This window comes from Epinephelus lanceolatus, chromosome 18, assembly GCF_041903045.1.
Source record: "Epinephelus lanceolatus isolate andai-2023 chromosome 18, ASM4190304v1, whole genome shotgun sequence".
In the NCBI taxonomy this organism is placed as follows: domain Eukaryota; kingdom Metazoa; phylum Chordata; class Actinopteri; order Perciformes; family Serranidae; genus Epinephelus; species Epinephelus lanceolatus.
Window position 1 is genome coordinate 8,962,554 of NC_135751.1, and position 14,880 is coordinate 8,977,433.

A 14,880-nucleotide genomic window follows, 5' to 3' on the forward strand; every position below is an offset into this window, starting at 1 on the left:
AGAATGGGATGGATGGACAAACCAAAAACATAATAATTACGCTTCCGCTTTGGCCTTCTGTTCAAACAAAAACACACAAAACGTATCTACCAATTCAACAAGATAAATATAATTTATTAGTGATATTAAAATGTTGGAGAGGATGTTGTGAAAACCATGTTTCATTTTCTTATAATTTTGGTTTTGCTGAACCTTCTGGGAGGAAATAACATAAAAAAAATGAGAAAAATATCAGAAAGCCTCTTATTGTAGATGTAGAATTGGTATTATTTGGCAGAATACCAACAGAAACTTTAAACTACAAACCTAATTACATTTAAGTGAAAAGAAATTCAGAGATGCATGACAGAAGATGTAGGACGGATGGTTCTCCTCACCTTCACCACCTTCCTCTGTCCCAGCTGGGGTTTCCCGTCGGGTCCGACTGGGTCCAGTATCACACAGTACTGTCTGCTGCTCAGAGTGGTCACATCCACCACTCCTACCACCTCCTCCGCCACAGAAGGGATGTGAGCCTCCCTGTCGGCCATGGTGACCAGCCACTCCTCCCCTGTGCGGCGGTCCCGCCCACCAGCATCTTTAAAGGGTCGCAGGGCGCGAACATGAAGCGCTTTCTGAGGAGAAAAGTGAAGCTTCAATTAGCTCTGATTCCATGTGTTTTCAGGATTTTTAATGCAGCTGACAGCTTTTTTACAGTTTAAATGTCGCTCCTTAACACGACAAGACCGACCCATCTGTGAGATGTAAAGCTTCAAGATCGCTGCTGTTGGAAAGCTTATAATGAGCTTTAGACAAAAGACTGGATGTTATTGAGACATCAGGACCAACAGCTTCAATCCAGTGAAGTTTGTTCTGTTTTCAGTTTGAGTTTCAGGGCGAGGGAAACACATTTGATGCTATACAGCAGAAAAACACAGTGAGGAGCTGACTCACCTTGTCAGTAAGGATGAAAGCGTTCACAATATCAATGACTTCTTCATGGGCACCTGGAAGGTACGCTCCCACCTTACTGACCAGCCACTCCTCACCTGAAACAACACATGCACAGAATCAGAATCACTGATAATATTTTTTTTTTACTCAACTTCAACATGAAGTAACACTTTATTAAATTAATTAATTAATTTAGAGGACTACGCAAAAATAATTACATGAATTAAACTTTGAGTATATTTTAAACTAGAATTACTAATATTCAATATTCAGTTGTATGCCTCTGCGAATCCCTCAAGTTGCAGTTACAGTTTACATCCATGTCTGTGAAAACCTGGATATTTCACACACATCTTCCCCCAGCAGCACAGAGGATCATACAATCTGCACAATTTAAAAGTGACCAGAAAAGTGTTTCATGCAAAATGTTATGATGTCACAGTGAGGTTGACCTTTGGACTTTTAGATATAAAATGTCATCACTTCATCATTTTATTTATTAGACATCTGTGTGATATTTTGTCATAATTAGCATAGGAATTTCTGAGTTATGGCTGAAAGCACGTTTTGTGAGGTCACAGTGACCTTGACCTTTGACAACAAAACTCTGATCAGTTCATTCTTGTGTCCAAGTGTACATTTGTGCCAAATTTGAGGAAAATCCCTCAAGGTGTTTTGGAAATATCGCATTCACAAAAATGAGACTGACAAGATCACAGTGACCTTGACCTTTGACCTATGACCACCATCATCATTTAGTCCAAATGGATGTTTGTGCCAAATCTGAATAAATTTCCTTAAGGTGTTCTTGAGATATGGGACAGACGGACGGATGGACGGACAACGCGAAAACATAATACCTCCTGCCAGGGCTATCGCTTGTGTGGAAACACAATCTTGAACCGCACATTCAAGATTTTAATGTCGGGTTTGTCCAAGTGAAAGACACCCTGGGCCCTTTACAAGTTACCTGTGACCCTGCGGACTCCTCCTCTGTCTACTCCTTCCTTGCGAGCCCTCAGTCTGATAGCTTGGTTCTCTCTGATCACAGTGGCCTTGATGGTCTCCAGCACCGCCACCTCCTTCTTTGGAATGTAGGTCCCTGCCACAAAAACACAGTTCAAAGGTCTGAAATAGCATTTATCAGAAGTTAAATACAAAAATATGTTTGAAGCCCACTCCTTCTTCTTTAAGATATATAACAAAGGTTTGCCATACACACATTTACTTTGCAACTTGCCAATGTTTACTGTTGAGTCAGGAGACTGTTGGACCTAAAAATCATTTATTTTACTCATTAATTATTTAGAAATTTAAAGATAAACCTCTTGAGATTCATCATTTCAATTTGCATGGACATTAACAGACAATGTAAACAATATAAAATCATGAAGAGTGAAATATATAAAATAAACATGGAATTAGAGGAAATGAATAAAGCAAATAATCCATCCCTAAATAAGTAAAATATGTTTTAATGATTTAAATACATTGTATATCTAAAATTAAATTCATACTCAGATTTTTCTGATCTGAATAATTTCTATTAATTTTACTGTTTTCTCACACCTTTTGCTGTAATATTATTATGATGTTACTATGATATGATGGATGCATTTAGAGTTGTATAAAAACACACCTGGTCCTTCGAACAGCCACTCGTCTCCGGCCACCCTCTTCTCTCCTCCCTCCTCCTCAAAGTCCAGCAGAGCCTGAAGACGCAGCGCCGTGTCGGGATACACGATCTGAAGCGGAGTCACATCCTGGAAAACAAATACTGCATGTTAGATAAAATATGTCTCCAATAACCAAGAACAAAGCACTCCTCTGTTATTAAACTGTTAAGATGTTATTTCTTAGATTAAAAAATGAGTGTGGACCATGTCATTAGTTTGTTAGTCGTCTTTTTATCTGTAGTAAAATAATTAATTAAAAAAGCGTCAGTTTCCAGTTTCTCCTCTTTAAAAAGATTTTTTTCTAACTAATAATAAAAATTAAGTGTTTCGAACTCAGCGTGGTTGAACAAAATTGGGATGAGAGATAAATAAAGCATTCCTGAATATTTTCTATTATTTACACAAGTTTTTTTACAAATACTGGGAGTCAAATATGTCTCCTGTGACAAAGAACAATGCACTCTTCTGTTATTAAACTATAAAGATTTTTTTATGTTAAAAATACAGAAAAGGAGTAAGACTATGTGGTCTGCTATGTCTTTTTATTTGGGATATTCTTTGTTCAAAAAAGGGTAACATCCTGGTTCCAATATCAATTAATTTTAAAGATACTAGGGTAAAAATCATAATTAGGATAAAAGTCAAGTTATTTTTCATCTGTATTAGGTATGTTTTTATTGTGAGCCAAATCTGCGTCGCCTTGTGATGAACATAACAGAAAGGTTTCTGACTGACCTGCTGGACCTCCTCTCCTGGGTACAGAGGGAACGGGTCCTGGGTCAGGCGGATCTCCAGGTCAGCGTGGCGAAGTTTGGCCTGACCTGACTGGTCAAAGAGGACCTGGTTGTCATCATCTCGAGCCACGGGGTTGATGACCACACAGTAGTGCCGCGGCGGCACCATGATCATCCGGACCGGCAGAAACAGCACTCTGAGAAAGAGAAGAAGCAATCGGTACCCTGAATACATTAAAACATATATATAGAATAGAATAGAAAGAACTTTATTCATAACCAAAGGAAAATTTAACTGTCCAGCAGCTTATAAAAAACAACAACCACATTTCCTTCAACAACAACACAGTGGTATTAGAATATACATAATATAATATGTTAAAGTAAGTGCATAAATAGAAATTGAAAATCTAATTAAAATCTAAAATTGTCCATTCCACAGTCCAGTCCTGTTGTTGCTGATGTGATGTGATGTTGAAAGTTAACAGTAACTTTCAACTCAGTCATGCAGTCATTTCCTCATGTGTCTTTTGTTCATGACATCATTACTACATTAAAAATGTATATTTTTTTCAAAAGATTTTTTGTAGGTAAGAATAACAAATAATAATATTACTGTTATTAGAAAAGCTTAAGAAGATATGTTGTTTTTATTACTTTTAAAACTGTACTGAAGTACAGTATTTAGTTTCCACCATTACACAGAATAAATGAACAAATTTGTGGTACTTGTCCACTCCACTAAATGTTTTACTTTTTACTCCACTACATGTAACTAACTGCTACACAATAGTGTACTATTTATTTTACAGATAAAACATATCATCAGCTTATTACATACATGTATGATGCCAGTATTCGCTGCTCTGTTCACTTTCATAAGATTGAAAACCGAATATCTTACATAAGACATTTCAATTACACAAAGTCTCCTTCCATCTACGAGAGAGAATCAGTGACTAGAGTTAATGTATCCGGCCAAATCAATAATGTAATCAATTCTCAGTCACATGGAGTGCTTACAGTGATGTCCTTAAATACCTCTCTGCAGTTTTCTGCTTATCTGAGGGATAAAATCCCTGTGAGAGCAGAAACTACATCAGTGTATCCACAACAGTGTTGCTTAGAAAGGCTTTCTAACACAATGATACACGTGTGTGAGAGTGTGTGTGTGTGTGTGTGTGTGTGTGTGTGTGTGTGTGTGTGTGTTTTTGTATGTGTGTCGTCTAGGAGATAATTGTTCAAACTGATAACACACTGATTCACTGTGACACAAAAACAAAGAGAGTTAAGTCCTTTAAACAAACTAATGTGATAAACAGGTTTAATCTGCTCTGTGTGTGTGTGTGCGTGCGTGTGTGTGAAATTTTCCTGTTATTTACTGATTCAATCTTGAGGGCTAATTTAATAAAATATTGGTCATATTGTGTGCAGAACTGAAATAGTATATAATCAGAATTCATCATGTATTATCAGAAATGTCTTTTAATACTAAAATTACATTTATTTGTCATGTAAATACATGATGTTGTCTTATGCTGACTTATGTTGGAAAATAATCAATACAGCATAGTATTGCAATATTTTTGTGTGGCAATATTATATCCTCACATAGTATATATACAGTACAGGCCAAAAGTTTGGACACACCTTCTCATTCAATGCGTTTTCTTTATTTTCATGACTATTTACATTGTAGATTCTCACTGAAGGCATCAAAACTATGAATGAACACATGTGGAGTTATGTACTTAACAAAAAAAGGTGAAATAACTGAAAACATGTTTTATATTCTAGTTTCTTCAAAATAGCCACCCTTTGCTCTGATTACTGCTTTGCACACTCTTGGCATTCTCTCCATGAGCTTCAAGAGGTAGTCACCTGAAATGGTTTCCACTTCACAGGTGTGCCTTATCAGGGTTAATTAGTGGAACTTCTTGCTTTATCAATGGGGTTGGGACCATCAGTTGTGTTGTGCAGAAGTCAGGTTAATACACAGCCGACAGCCCTATTGGACAACTGTTAAAATTCATATTATGGCAAGAACCAATCAGCTAACTAAAGAAAAACAAGTGGCCATCATTACTTTAAGAAATGAAGGTCAGTCAGTCCGGAAAATTGCAAAAACTTTAAATGTGTCCCCAAGTGGAGTCGCAAAAACCATCAAGTGCTACAACCAAACTGGCACACATGAGGACCAACCCAGGAAAGGAAGACCAAGAGTCACCTCTGCTTCTGAGGATAAGTTCATCCGAGTCACCAGCCTCAGAAATCGCAAGTTAACAGCAGCTCAGATCAGAGACCAGATGAATGCCACACAGAGTTCTAGCAGCAGACCCATCTCTAGAACAACTGTTAAGAGGAGACTGCGCCAATCAGGCCTTCATGGTCAAATAGCTGCTAGGAAACCACTGCTAAGGAGAGGCAACAAGCAGAAGAGATTTGTTTGGGCCAAGAAACACAAGGAATGGACATTAGACCAGTGGAAATCTGTGCTTTGGTCTGATGAGTCCAAATTTGAGATCTTTGGTTCCAACCGCCGTGTCTTTGTGAGACGCAGAAAAGGTGAACGGATGGATTCCACATGCCTGGTTCCCACTGTGAAGCATGGAGGAGGAGGTGTGATGGTGTGGGGGTGTTTTGCTGGTGACACTGTTGGGGATTTATTCAAAATTGAAGGCACACTGAACCAGCATGGCTACCACAGCATCCTGCAGCGACATGCCATCCCATCCGGTTTGCGTTTAGTTGGACGATCATTTATTTTTCAACAGGACAATGACCCCAAACACACCTCCAGGCTGTGTAAGGGCTATTTGACCAAGAAGGAGAGTGATGGAGTGCTGCGGCAGATGACCTGGCCTCCACAGTCACCGGACCTGAACCCAATCGAGATGGTTTGGGGTGAGCTGGACCGCAGAGTGAAGGCAAAGGGGCCAACAAGTGCTAAACACCTCTGGGAACTCCTTCAAGACTGTTGGAAAACCATTTCAGGTGACTACCTCTTGAAGCTCATGGAGAGAATGCCAAGAGTGTGCAAAGCAGTAATCAGAGCAAAGGGTGGCTATTTTGAAGAAACTAGAATATAAAACATGTTTTCAGTTATTTCGCCTTTTTTTGTTAAGTACATAACTCCACATGTGTTCATTCATAGTTTTGATGCCTTCAGTGAGAATCTACAATGTAAATAGTCATTAAAATAAAGAAAACGCATTGAATGAGAAGGTGTGTCCAAACTTTTGGCCTGTACTGTGTATATATATATATATATATATATATATACATACACACATACATATACATATATATATATATATATATATATATATATATATATATATATATATATATAAATGAAGTGAGATGAACAGACTGAAAGCTTTATGTTACTAGATCATACAGATGTTGACATAGTTTTCCTGTGGGGACAGATTTTGCAGTTAAAAACGGGTAATAAACCGCAGTATATTTTATCCAAATACTCAGGATATCGCAACACGTTTAAAATCGCAATAATATTGTATCGTGACTAAAGAATCGGGATAATATCATATCGTGGAGCTTCTGTTGGATCCCACCACTAGTTGTCAGTGATTTAAGTCAGTAAGTAAATTGCTGTACTAGATCCCATTTAAAGGTCAACTATAGACCTTTTCATGGGCCCCCCCTTGGCCTTTGGCCGGGGTCATCTGTACCCCTTGACCCCCTTCCCAATGGCGGGCCTGGGCATCATCACAGTAGCATCATGCCCACTCTCTGGTTCTCCTCTGGTTAGAATCACAAGTCAGTCTTTAGATGCTTTGCTTAACCAAAGACTGATGACTTTCTCCCTGATTTTGTGTTTAGATGGGCGGATACAATTTCAGAGTTTAAAAAAACTCCCTACGTTACAGAACCAATAGTAAATCCGCAGGGCGGTCCTTTGGTGGCTCGCTGAACTCTTGTGCTTGTAAACATAGTCCCACTAGAAACACGTGTAGCGGTACAAAATGGCTCAGCCGTGCTCACAGAAAACGCCGTCAAAGTTAGTGGATGTTTGTCGCGTTTGCGGCGACACATTCTCGCCAACTAAAAGAAACAAACATAATCTTTTACAAGGCCATGACTCATCCGTCCGGCCGGACTATAGAAGGAATCGCCTTGTTTAGAAATACTTCCGGGTAGAAAACCAGCAGAGCTTTTAGCTATATATATATAGCCTATATATCACATTTTTCACATGTATCACCGTTTGGACTAATCCGATGTTTGTAAAGTCTATAAACACAATGATTGAACAAACATTACTATTTCTGTGTGCACGTTTAGCTGGGCTAACTGTTAGCTGTTAGCCCTGTTAGCCGTTAGCGATGTCTGTAATAGGTAATAACTCATTAAACGGTCCGTGAAAAAAAAATCTTTTCCAGCGGATATCTTAGTTACGACATGATTGAGCTAGCAAAGCAGTTTTGTGTTGCTATGTGTGGTATTTATTCAGTTTTAGGAAATCACGATGTCTAGAAAGCAGCAGTGGCTGCAGCTGACAGCGACAGCTAACACTAGCAGCAAAGCTAACATCAGGACGTCATCTGTTAAAAGCCTCCCGTTGTCGGATATAACATGAAACTACTCCAGTTAGCTCAATCATGTTGTAACTAAGACATCCGCTGGAAAAAATATTTTCTTCACAGATGAACACACGTTTGATAAAACGGAGTTAAATCTCTTGGCATCCATTTTCAAGCTCTCTGTGTGTTTGTTTCCTTGCGGACGAGAAAAGGAGGAGCGCACATTTCCGAGAAGGCGTGTCCTTTTCAAAAATGCAAGAGGCGTTGCTTTGTTGCCGGCCGTTTTCGCCGGTGTGTTAAACACACTTTAGAAAGGAGTGTCCCCAGACTATCAGAAGGCGGAGATCTCTGATTGTCTGGTGGCGAGACTATCCTCTGGTTAACACCATTAGCTCTGTCAGCACTGCTGCTGTTGTTTAGCACTGTTTATTGAGATAGCTATGTTAGCTGCCGGCTCAGCCACCTCCAGATTGATAACCGTGTGCAGACGACTCATGTGGTCTTATGCAGATTTTTTATTTTCGATTAAGTGATTAATCACTTTGCCTTCCATGTTTAATGGTTTATATTTACCGTTCACCTGTTTACACTTCTGGCTTTGTGTACCTTTAGTTTTTGCATCTTAATCTTTCTTGTTTATACTTCATCTGCACTCTTTACCACTTTGTAGCACCTGCTGCACAACAACTTCCCTCTGTATATAAAGTTTCATCTTCTCTGTCTATAAAATGTCAAAAATAGTCTGGACATAATTTTTTTGGCCTTTTTCTCCTCAGGATTTCAACACACAGTAAACATCTGTATATGGGAGAGTGTCAGTGTTAACAAGACATTCTCAGTGTTTATTAAGATATGCTATTGGAGCTGGAATTACCGCGGCTGCTGGCACCAGACTTGCCCTCCAATTGATCCTCGTTAAAAGCTGACATTACTGCTGTTGCTTTTTCCTGTTTGAGATGATATTCTGAGTTTTGACACCACAGCCAGGATTATTCCATGGGTCATGGTGCAACAGAAAGTCGAATTAAAAGATCATAAGATAAATATAATGTAATACGGAAATAATTATTAATTACTGACCCTGGAAACACAGGAAGTCAACAAAACAATCTCACCACAGAGTCCCTCTATGCAGCAGCTGCTCTGAAGCTTATGATCAAAAGCTCCAGAACAGCTGCTACATAGACCTGGGCGTTACATTGTTTTGTCAAAAATATCTGCATGGAAAGATAATCAGTCACTTTGGTAACTGAAGAGCAGCAGCAGTGATGTGAGCCAAGCCTGAGGAAAAACAGAATACTGCATCCTTTGAAATCTTCCTAAATGGCAGAATTGATCTTCCTAATTGACAAGAATACAGTAGTGTGAGTGTTCCCCATGGTTCCTTCCAATGGATGATTCTCTCTGACCTCTCATTGTCTTGGCGGATGTAGGTGAGCGGTCCGATCTCCACCCGGGCGATGTTGGTGTTCTGGTCCAGCACATGGATGTAGTGATGAGGCGGGATGCGGATGATGGACGCCTCCACCAGCGTCTCAATCTCCTGCCCGCGGTTTCCCAACTTCTTAGACATGATCCAAAATCAACACTGCAGAGAGGAGAGAGACAATTAATTACATATATATGTGTGTGTGTGTGTGTGTGTGTGTGTGTGTGGCACTTTTTCAAAGTAATGTTTTACCATATAAAGAAATGTTTTCCCCCATTTTCCAAGAGCACCAACACTAAACCATATTTGATTATTTGAAGAAAATGTTTTATTTAAATCCATTGAGCTCATTGGGACCAAATTTAAATGTATCATTCATTATTTCAATAAAGATACTGAAATTGTTGATTCACAATGACCTTGTTCAAATGGGAAAACTCTAAATAATTGCACATTATTGTTCTGTCAACCAACTAATCAATTCATCGACTAACTGTTTCAGACACTGGTGAGTCCGGTGCATTTTGCTGCTTTCTATTACGCCATTATCTCCTCATCTGTATCTGTAACTCTGACGAATAAAGTTTAATACAATACTTTAAACTAATTGAAAATATAATTGACAGATGAATTTGATCATGAAAATAACTAGTTGCACATCTAACAATAAGCAGAGAACAAATAGAGATCTTTGTGCTGATTTAGAATTTTTTTTTTCTACTGTTTGGGGCTTTTTTGTGCAGCAGTGGCCCGTTCACCTCAGGAATCTATCAATGGCTACGGCTACATGATGGCTTCTCATTCAGAATGAAATAAATCTGAATGAAATCATTCGGAATTAAAGTTTTTCCAGGTAGTTTACATGGGAAATATTCATTCCGATTGAGGGTTTACACGGGAGATCAGTTTAATCGCCTTTATTCAGGTCTGCGCAAGGTTTGGAGCAGGGAAGGTTTCTGATTGGATAGGGGGCGGGGCGGATGTTACGTGTTTACGTTTACCAGAAGAAAAAAGTCCTCGCTCCGGATAACAAGACGCTTGACGACGGCGTTCTTTGTGCCTTTTTCGGGCGTGTTTTGCTTATATTCTTGAAGCAGCAGTATGACAATAATCTTGTTCTGCTAATGCTTCGTCTGTTGAGGAGGAGAAGGGAGGTAGAAGGTAGAAGAAGGGAGGTAGAAGACCATGCTTTGGTGTATGGAAACCGGTGAGTGCAACGAGTCTGATTGCTCTATCTCAGCCCGTTGCTATGCAGCCCGTTGCTATGCGCGCTATATACGTCATCACGCCAGAAGGGCAAGGAAACGAGCATGCGCAGAAAGACCAGAATGAACTTAGAGAGGAATGAGGGTTTACATGCACACAAACTTCTTTCATTTGGAATGACAAATGGAATAAACCACCCCCTTTAATCGGATTTAATTTTCAATCGGAATGACCGTTTACATAACCACTTTTAATCGGAATGGCCTTTCATTCCAAATGAAAGTGGAATTAAACTGACCATGTAAACGTACTGATTGTCATCTTAAAAACTCACATTTCTCTTCATGCTTTTCCACAGATGTCACAACATATTTATTAATTTTTAAAAAATAAAAATTAGAGTAGGCTATAATGACGCTCTTTGAATTGTGATTGCCTTGGTCGTAATCACATCACTCAAAAACCGACGCAAACACAAAGACATTTGTTTTATTGATGAGTAATACAACTGTCTTGCTGCTTACCAAAGATAAACCTATCTATCAGATCAATACTCTGTATCAGCAGATACTCTGAGTATTCTGACAGAGCAGAAGCTTGGTGCATGCCTTGTTTGTAGTACTGCATTTAGTACTGAAAGCTCTAACACACGTTTTATTGAAAAGTTGTGGGAGCATAAGAGCTGAGATTAAAATACATTTTTCAATGGTCTTCAATTTATGTGCTTTTATGTTTATGGGGGTATGACGTCAGATTAGGCCATTACAGCAGAGTCGGGGAAAAAACACATAACATGGCATTAAAAAGGGCACAGCCTAGGCTACTACCAAGAGTGTAGGTCAGTGATACGCAACTTGCAGCACGCAAGGGCTCCTCCCCCAGGGAATTCTGTGCATCACGCATTATGGTGAATTTTTATGAACCATTTTATGGTGGAAATGTCTTTATTTATGTGAAGGAAAACACAAAATTCAAATTAAAAAAATGATATTGCAATGAGGCTATCAAACATTCTGTATTACTTCTCATTATTGTTATTGTTATTATTATTATTATTATTATTATTATCGCTGTTTCTTGTACATTTGTACTTTATTTTGCATGCCGTTTTTAAGTTTTAAAGTTTCATTTTTGAAATTTTTAATCTGACTCTTTCTCCTTGACTGCTGTAACACTGGAATTTGTGGGATCAATAAAGGTACATCTTATCTTATCCTACATATGTATTCTCCTGTAGACCAACTTCTCTCATTTAATGTTATCTCTGCTGAGTCAACACACGTTGGTATGATCTACTCTTCAGTCCTCTTTTGTGTCTTTTATTTGGGGACGTAACTTCATTAAATGTGCACGTGGCACCTATTCACATCAGTGACACATTGATTATTTGAATTCATTTTTTAACCCCTGGACATCAATAACTCACGTGTTTTCATGTTCACTAAGAGAGAATGGAAAACTTGGACAAGAGGAAACTGTCAAGAATTTGTTAAAGTTACTGATGGGCACATGCATGTTTATGAATCATTTCAGAATCATCAGCCTAGGAGTATTTTTGTCTGTCTGCATTACTACTTTTTTAATAATTACATTGCTTTGTATGTTTTCTTATTGTGCAAATAAACCTTTACCAAAGCCTTCTCATTTGTTATCATTTCTTGGTGCAAGAACATTTTTAACAAATGTTGCCTTTAAAAAGTAAAGGGGATGAAATCAGTCATTTAAAAAAGTGGTGAGGACATGTCCCCTGCACCCTCAGTATAACTGACAGAGTATGGAAAAAGTGTTATCCAGGAATCTGTGCCATTTTTTTATCTGTACTAGTATTGAAAAACATTTGACACTGTGCTGTAATTGGAAGGAGTATAGCTCAAAGGTTAAACATGACTCAGAGAAAAACGCTTAAGATTAACAGGCAGATGGACAAGAGAAAACTGAGGAAACTTGTTTTTCTGACTTTAACTGGAAGGACATTCGAACAGTGAGCTGGCTGTGACATGAATGTAAAGGCCGGAAGAAAAATAGCTTTTCTAAACTGGGAGCTTATTTTGTCATAAATGACAAGGTAGGTAGTGAAGCTCAGGTATGCACTCGGACACACCTGCTACACAAAGAAATCACACATGGTACAAAGTCTATGCAATGATGTACGTCACTGTCACACACTCTGCAAATACAGAGTGCTAATGAACAGAAGCTTCTGTCAGCTGACGGGCAATCCTTTAAATAACATTTACACTCAGTGTAAAGTCTGTTAAAGTCTGTTCGTGTGACCAAAATTCCTCTGACACAACTCTGATAATTAATTGGTTAATCAAGTTGGAGCTTCTCAAATATTACGAATAGATTTGGTTTTGAACCCTATCGCCAGGCCAGAGGCATAAAAAACTTTTTCTAGGGGCCATTTGGAGACCAGGGGCCCTTAAGCATCTGCTTATATTAATATTTTATAAACTAAAGGAGTAATTGATTGCTCAGGAAAATACTGATGCCTAGTATCTATCTTTCCACTCCTCTTTGTATGTATGCAAAGCCCTGCTGTTTGCATACAAGGTAAAGCTGAAAATCTGCACAACAGTTTTGATGTCTAAGGGGATACGACCATATCAGCAGAGTAATAACATAATGCACAGCAAACTATAGAGCTGGTAGATTTTTTTCTTGAAATATTCTGACCTCTCTCGACTCCTCAGAGAACACAGATATGTAGGATATGTTTTGAATGTTCAGAAAGTTTCAAACATGAAGAAATCTTGCTAAAACATGGCCTATAAGGGTCCATGGGTTTTACCTAAATGTATCCATGTGTTATTGATGTGAATAGGTGTCACATGCATATTTCAAACAAATAGGATTTTTTTTTTTTTAAAAAAAAGTGGGGTCGTATGAGGTACTTCTCCACATAATAATGGCATTTATTTCAACCCTCCAACTTCAGGGATCTACAATTATCATTAAAAGCAAATTATGGGGTTCAAACAGAACGGCTCTGTGACTCGCCCATGACTGGCTTACTAAGACTTTGAGATTAGGTATCAGTTCTGATATTGTTTTGGGTTTTAAGTTATGGATCAGGTAACGTTAAAAGAAAACCTGAGTCATATTTCAAACATGGGGCTCTGAAAAAGAGATGGTCTAAGAAAAACACAGCAAACAAAGATGGAAGGTGTTTCAGATTGAGGAAGAAGGAGGAGATGGGAGGTGCTTATGTGTAAACTGCATTGTTCAGTAAAGAGAGCATCAGCTCTGCCCTCTCTGCCAGCATCAGACTGGCTGGTCTGGTTTTTCACTGCAGGCCTGTTAAAAACATGAATCTGTTCCGGCACAATGAGCTGTCACTCCCATTTTAACATTATATACACTCAGTTTAATCTCTTACAGCACATGCAGCAGGCAGGCCAGTTGGCTCAACAGCTTCTCACATTGGCATTGTCAGGCAGCTTCCTGGTAATGACCGTACATGCCCTGACAAATCCTGCAACCTAATATCAAACTCCCATTACGAATATTATACATTTAATGTAACCTTATTGTAGGCAGTGTTCATGCATGGTAGACACTGATTAAGGCATTTTAGGAATTATTAGAAAGCTGCGTTGACAGCGGCGTGCATTAATAAACACAGAGTAGCTGCTGTTTTAGATTAAGCACTATTCTTATTTATAAATCGCTCCACCCTACTGTCCGATGGCACAGTAGTATTGGTAGAGGAAGGCTACAGAAATTAGAAGACAAATAGTTGTTAAAGTTGAGATATCGTTAAATAAAGCTTTGCTCGAGGCAAAGGCTCCTACTCATCCACAAAACATTTACTTGTACTCTATCATGCATGAATTATAGATTATAAGAAGATAAGTCTTAAATGTTGAGATTTTATAGCAGAGTTCTGCTAACGCCGGAAGGAGAAGTAGTTCCTGGGTTCTTACCTCGTGAGGCTCAGCAGGAGTGTGCAGGAGGCAGGCAGCTCAGACTGGTCCTTCTTCTCAGACTGTCGTCCCACTGGTGGAAACTTATTGAAGAACCAGGGGAAACACGGACAGCTGAACTGTAATTTGGTGGGCGTGTCCCCTGTGTTATGATCCCGGAAAAGGGATCAAAAGTCACGTGGTTTACTGACTTTTACTGCTGCAGCGCTGCGTCACAGTCAGATAGCAAGATACGGCCCCACGGACAAAGGACGCAAAGACACAAGGGGCTTCAGCAGATGTGTTGCCGTCAGTTTTAGCAGGTAAGGTGTCATACTGACGTGGGGGGGATCCTTGTAGGCTTTGAGGCCCTGAGCCCCTCTTACGTGTTAACACAGAGGAAACGGCGACATCTGCTGGTCATTCATTGTATGGTATTTGTATTGACCG

At 39.0% G+C, this 14,880-nt stretch overlaps 1 protein-coding gene and 1 non-coding gene across 2 annotated transcripts in view; both read right to left on the bottom strand.

The window, feature by feature from the left end:
* The window catches only part of mvp (major vault protein), a 29,478-nt gene extending 14,871 nt beyond the window's left edge, over positions 1 to 14,607 (bottom strand). Inside the window, exons 1-7 of the mRNA XM_033645138.2 lie at positions 14,452 to 14,607; positions 9,300 to 9,478; positions 3,345 to 3,540; positions 2,573 to 2,696; positions 1,904 to 2,035; positions 934 to 1,028; positions 378 to 614 (exon numbers count right to left, since the gene is read on the bottom strand). Coding sequence (XP_033501029.1) covers positions 378 to 614; positions 934 to 1,028; positions 1,904 to 2,035; positions 2,573 to 2,696; positions 3,345 to 3,540; positions 9,300 to 9,463 — 948 coding nt within the window. The 5' untranslated portion in view covers positions 9,464 to 9,478; positions 14,452 to 14,607. The remainder of the gene's footprint in view (positions 1 to 377; positions 615 to 933; positions 1,029 to 1,903; positions 2,036 to 2,572; positions 2,697 to 3,344; positions 3,541 to 9,299; positions 9,479 to 14,451) is intronic.
* LOC144458707 (18S ribosomal RNA) lies at positions 8,749 to 8,797 on the bottom strand. Its single transcript, XR_013488092.1, has one exon. It is a non-coding gene; the product is annotated as an 18S ribosomal RNA (ribosomal RNA).
* Positions 14,608 to 14,880: the final 273 nt, after the last annotated feature.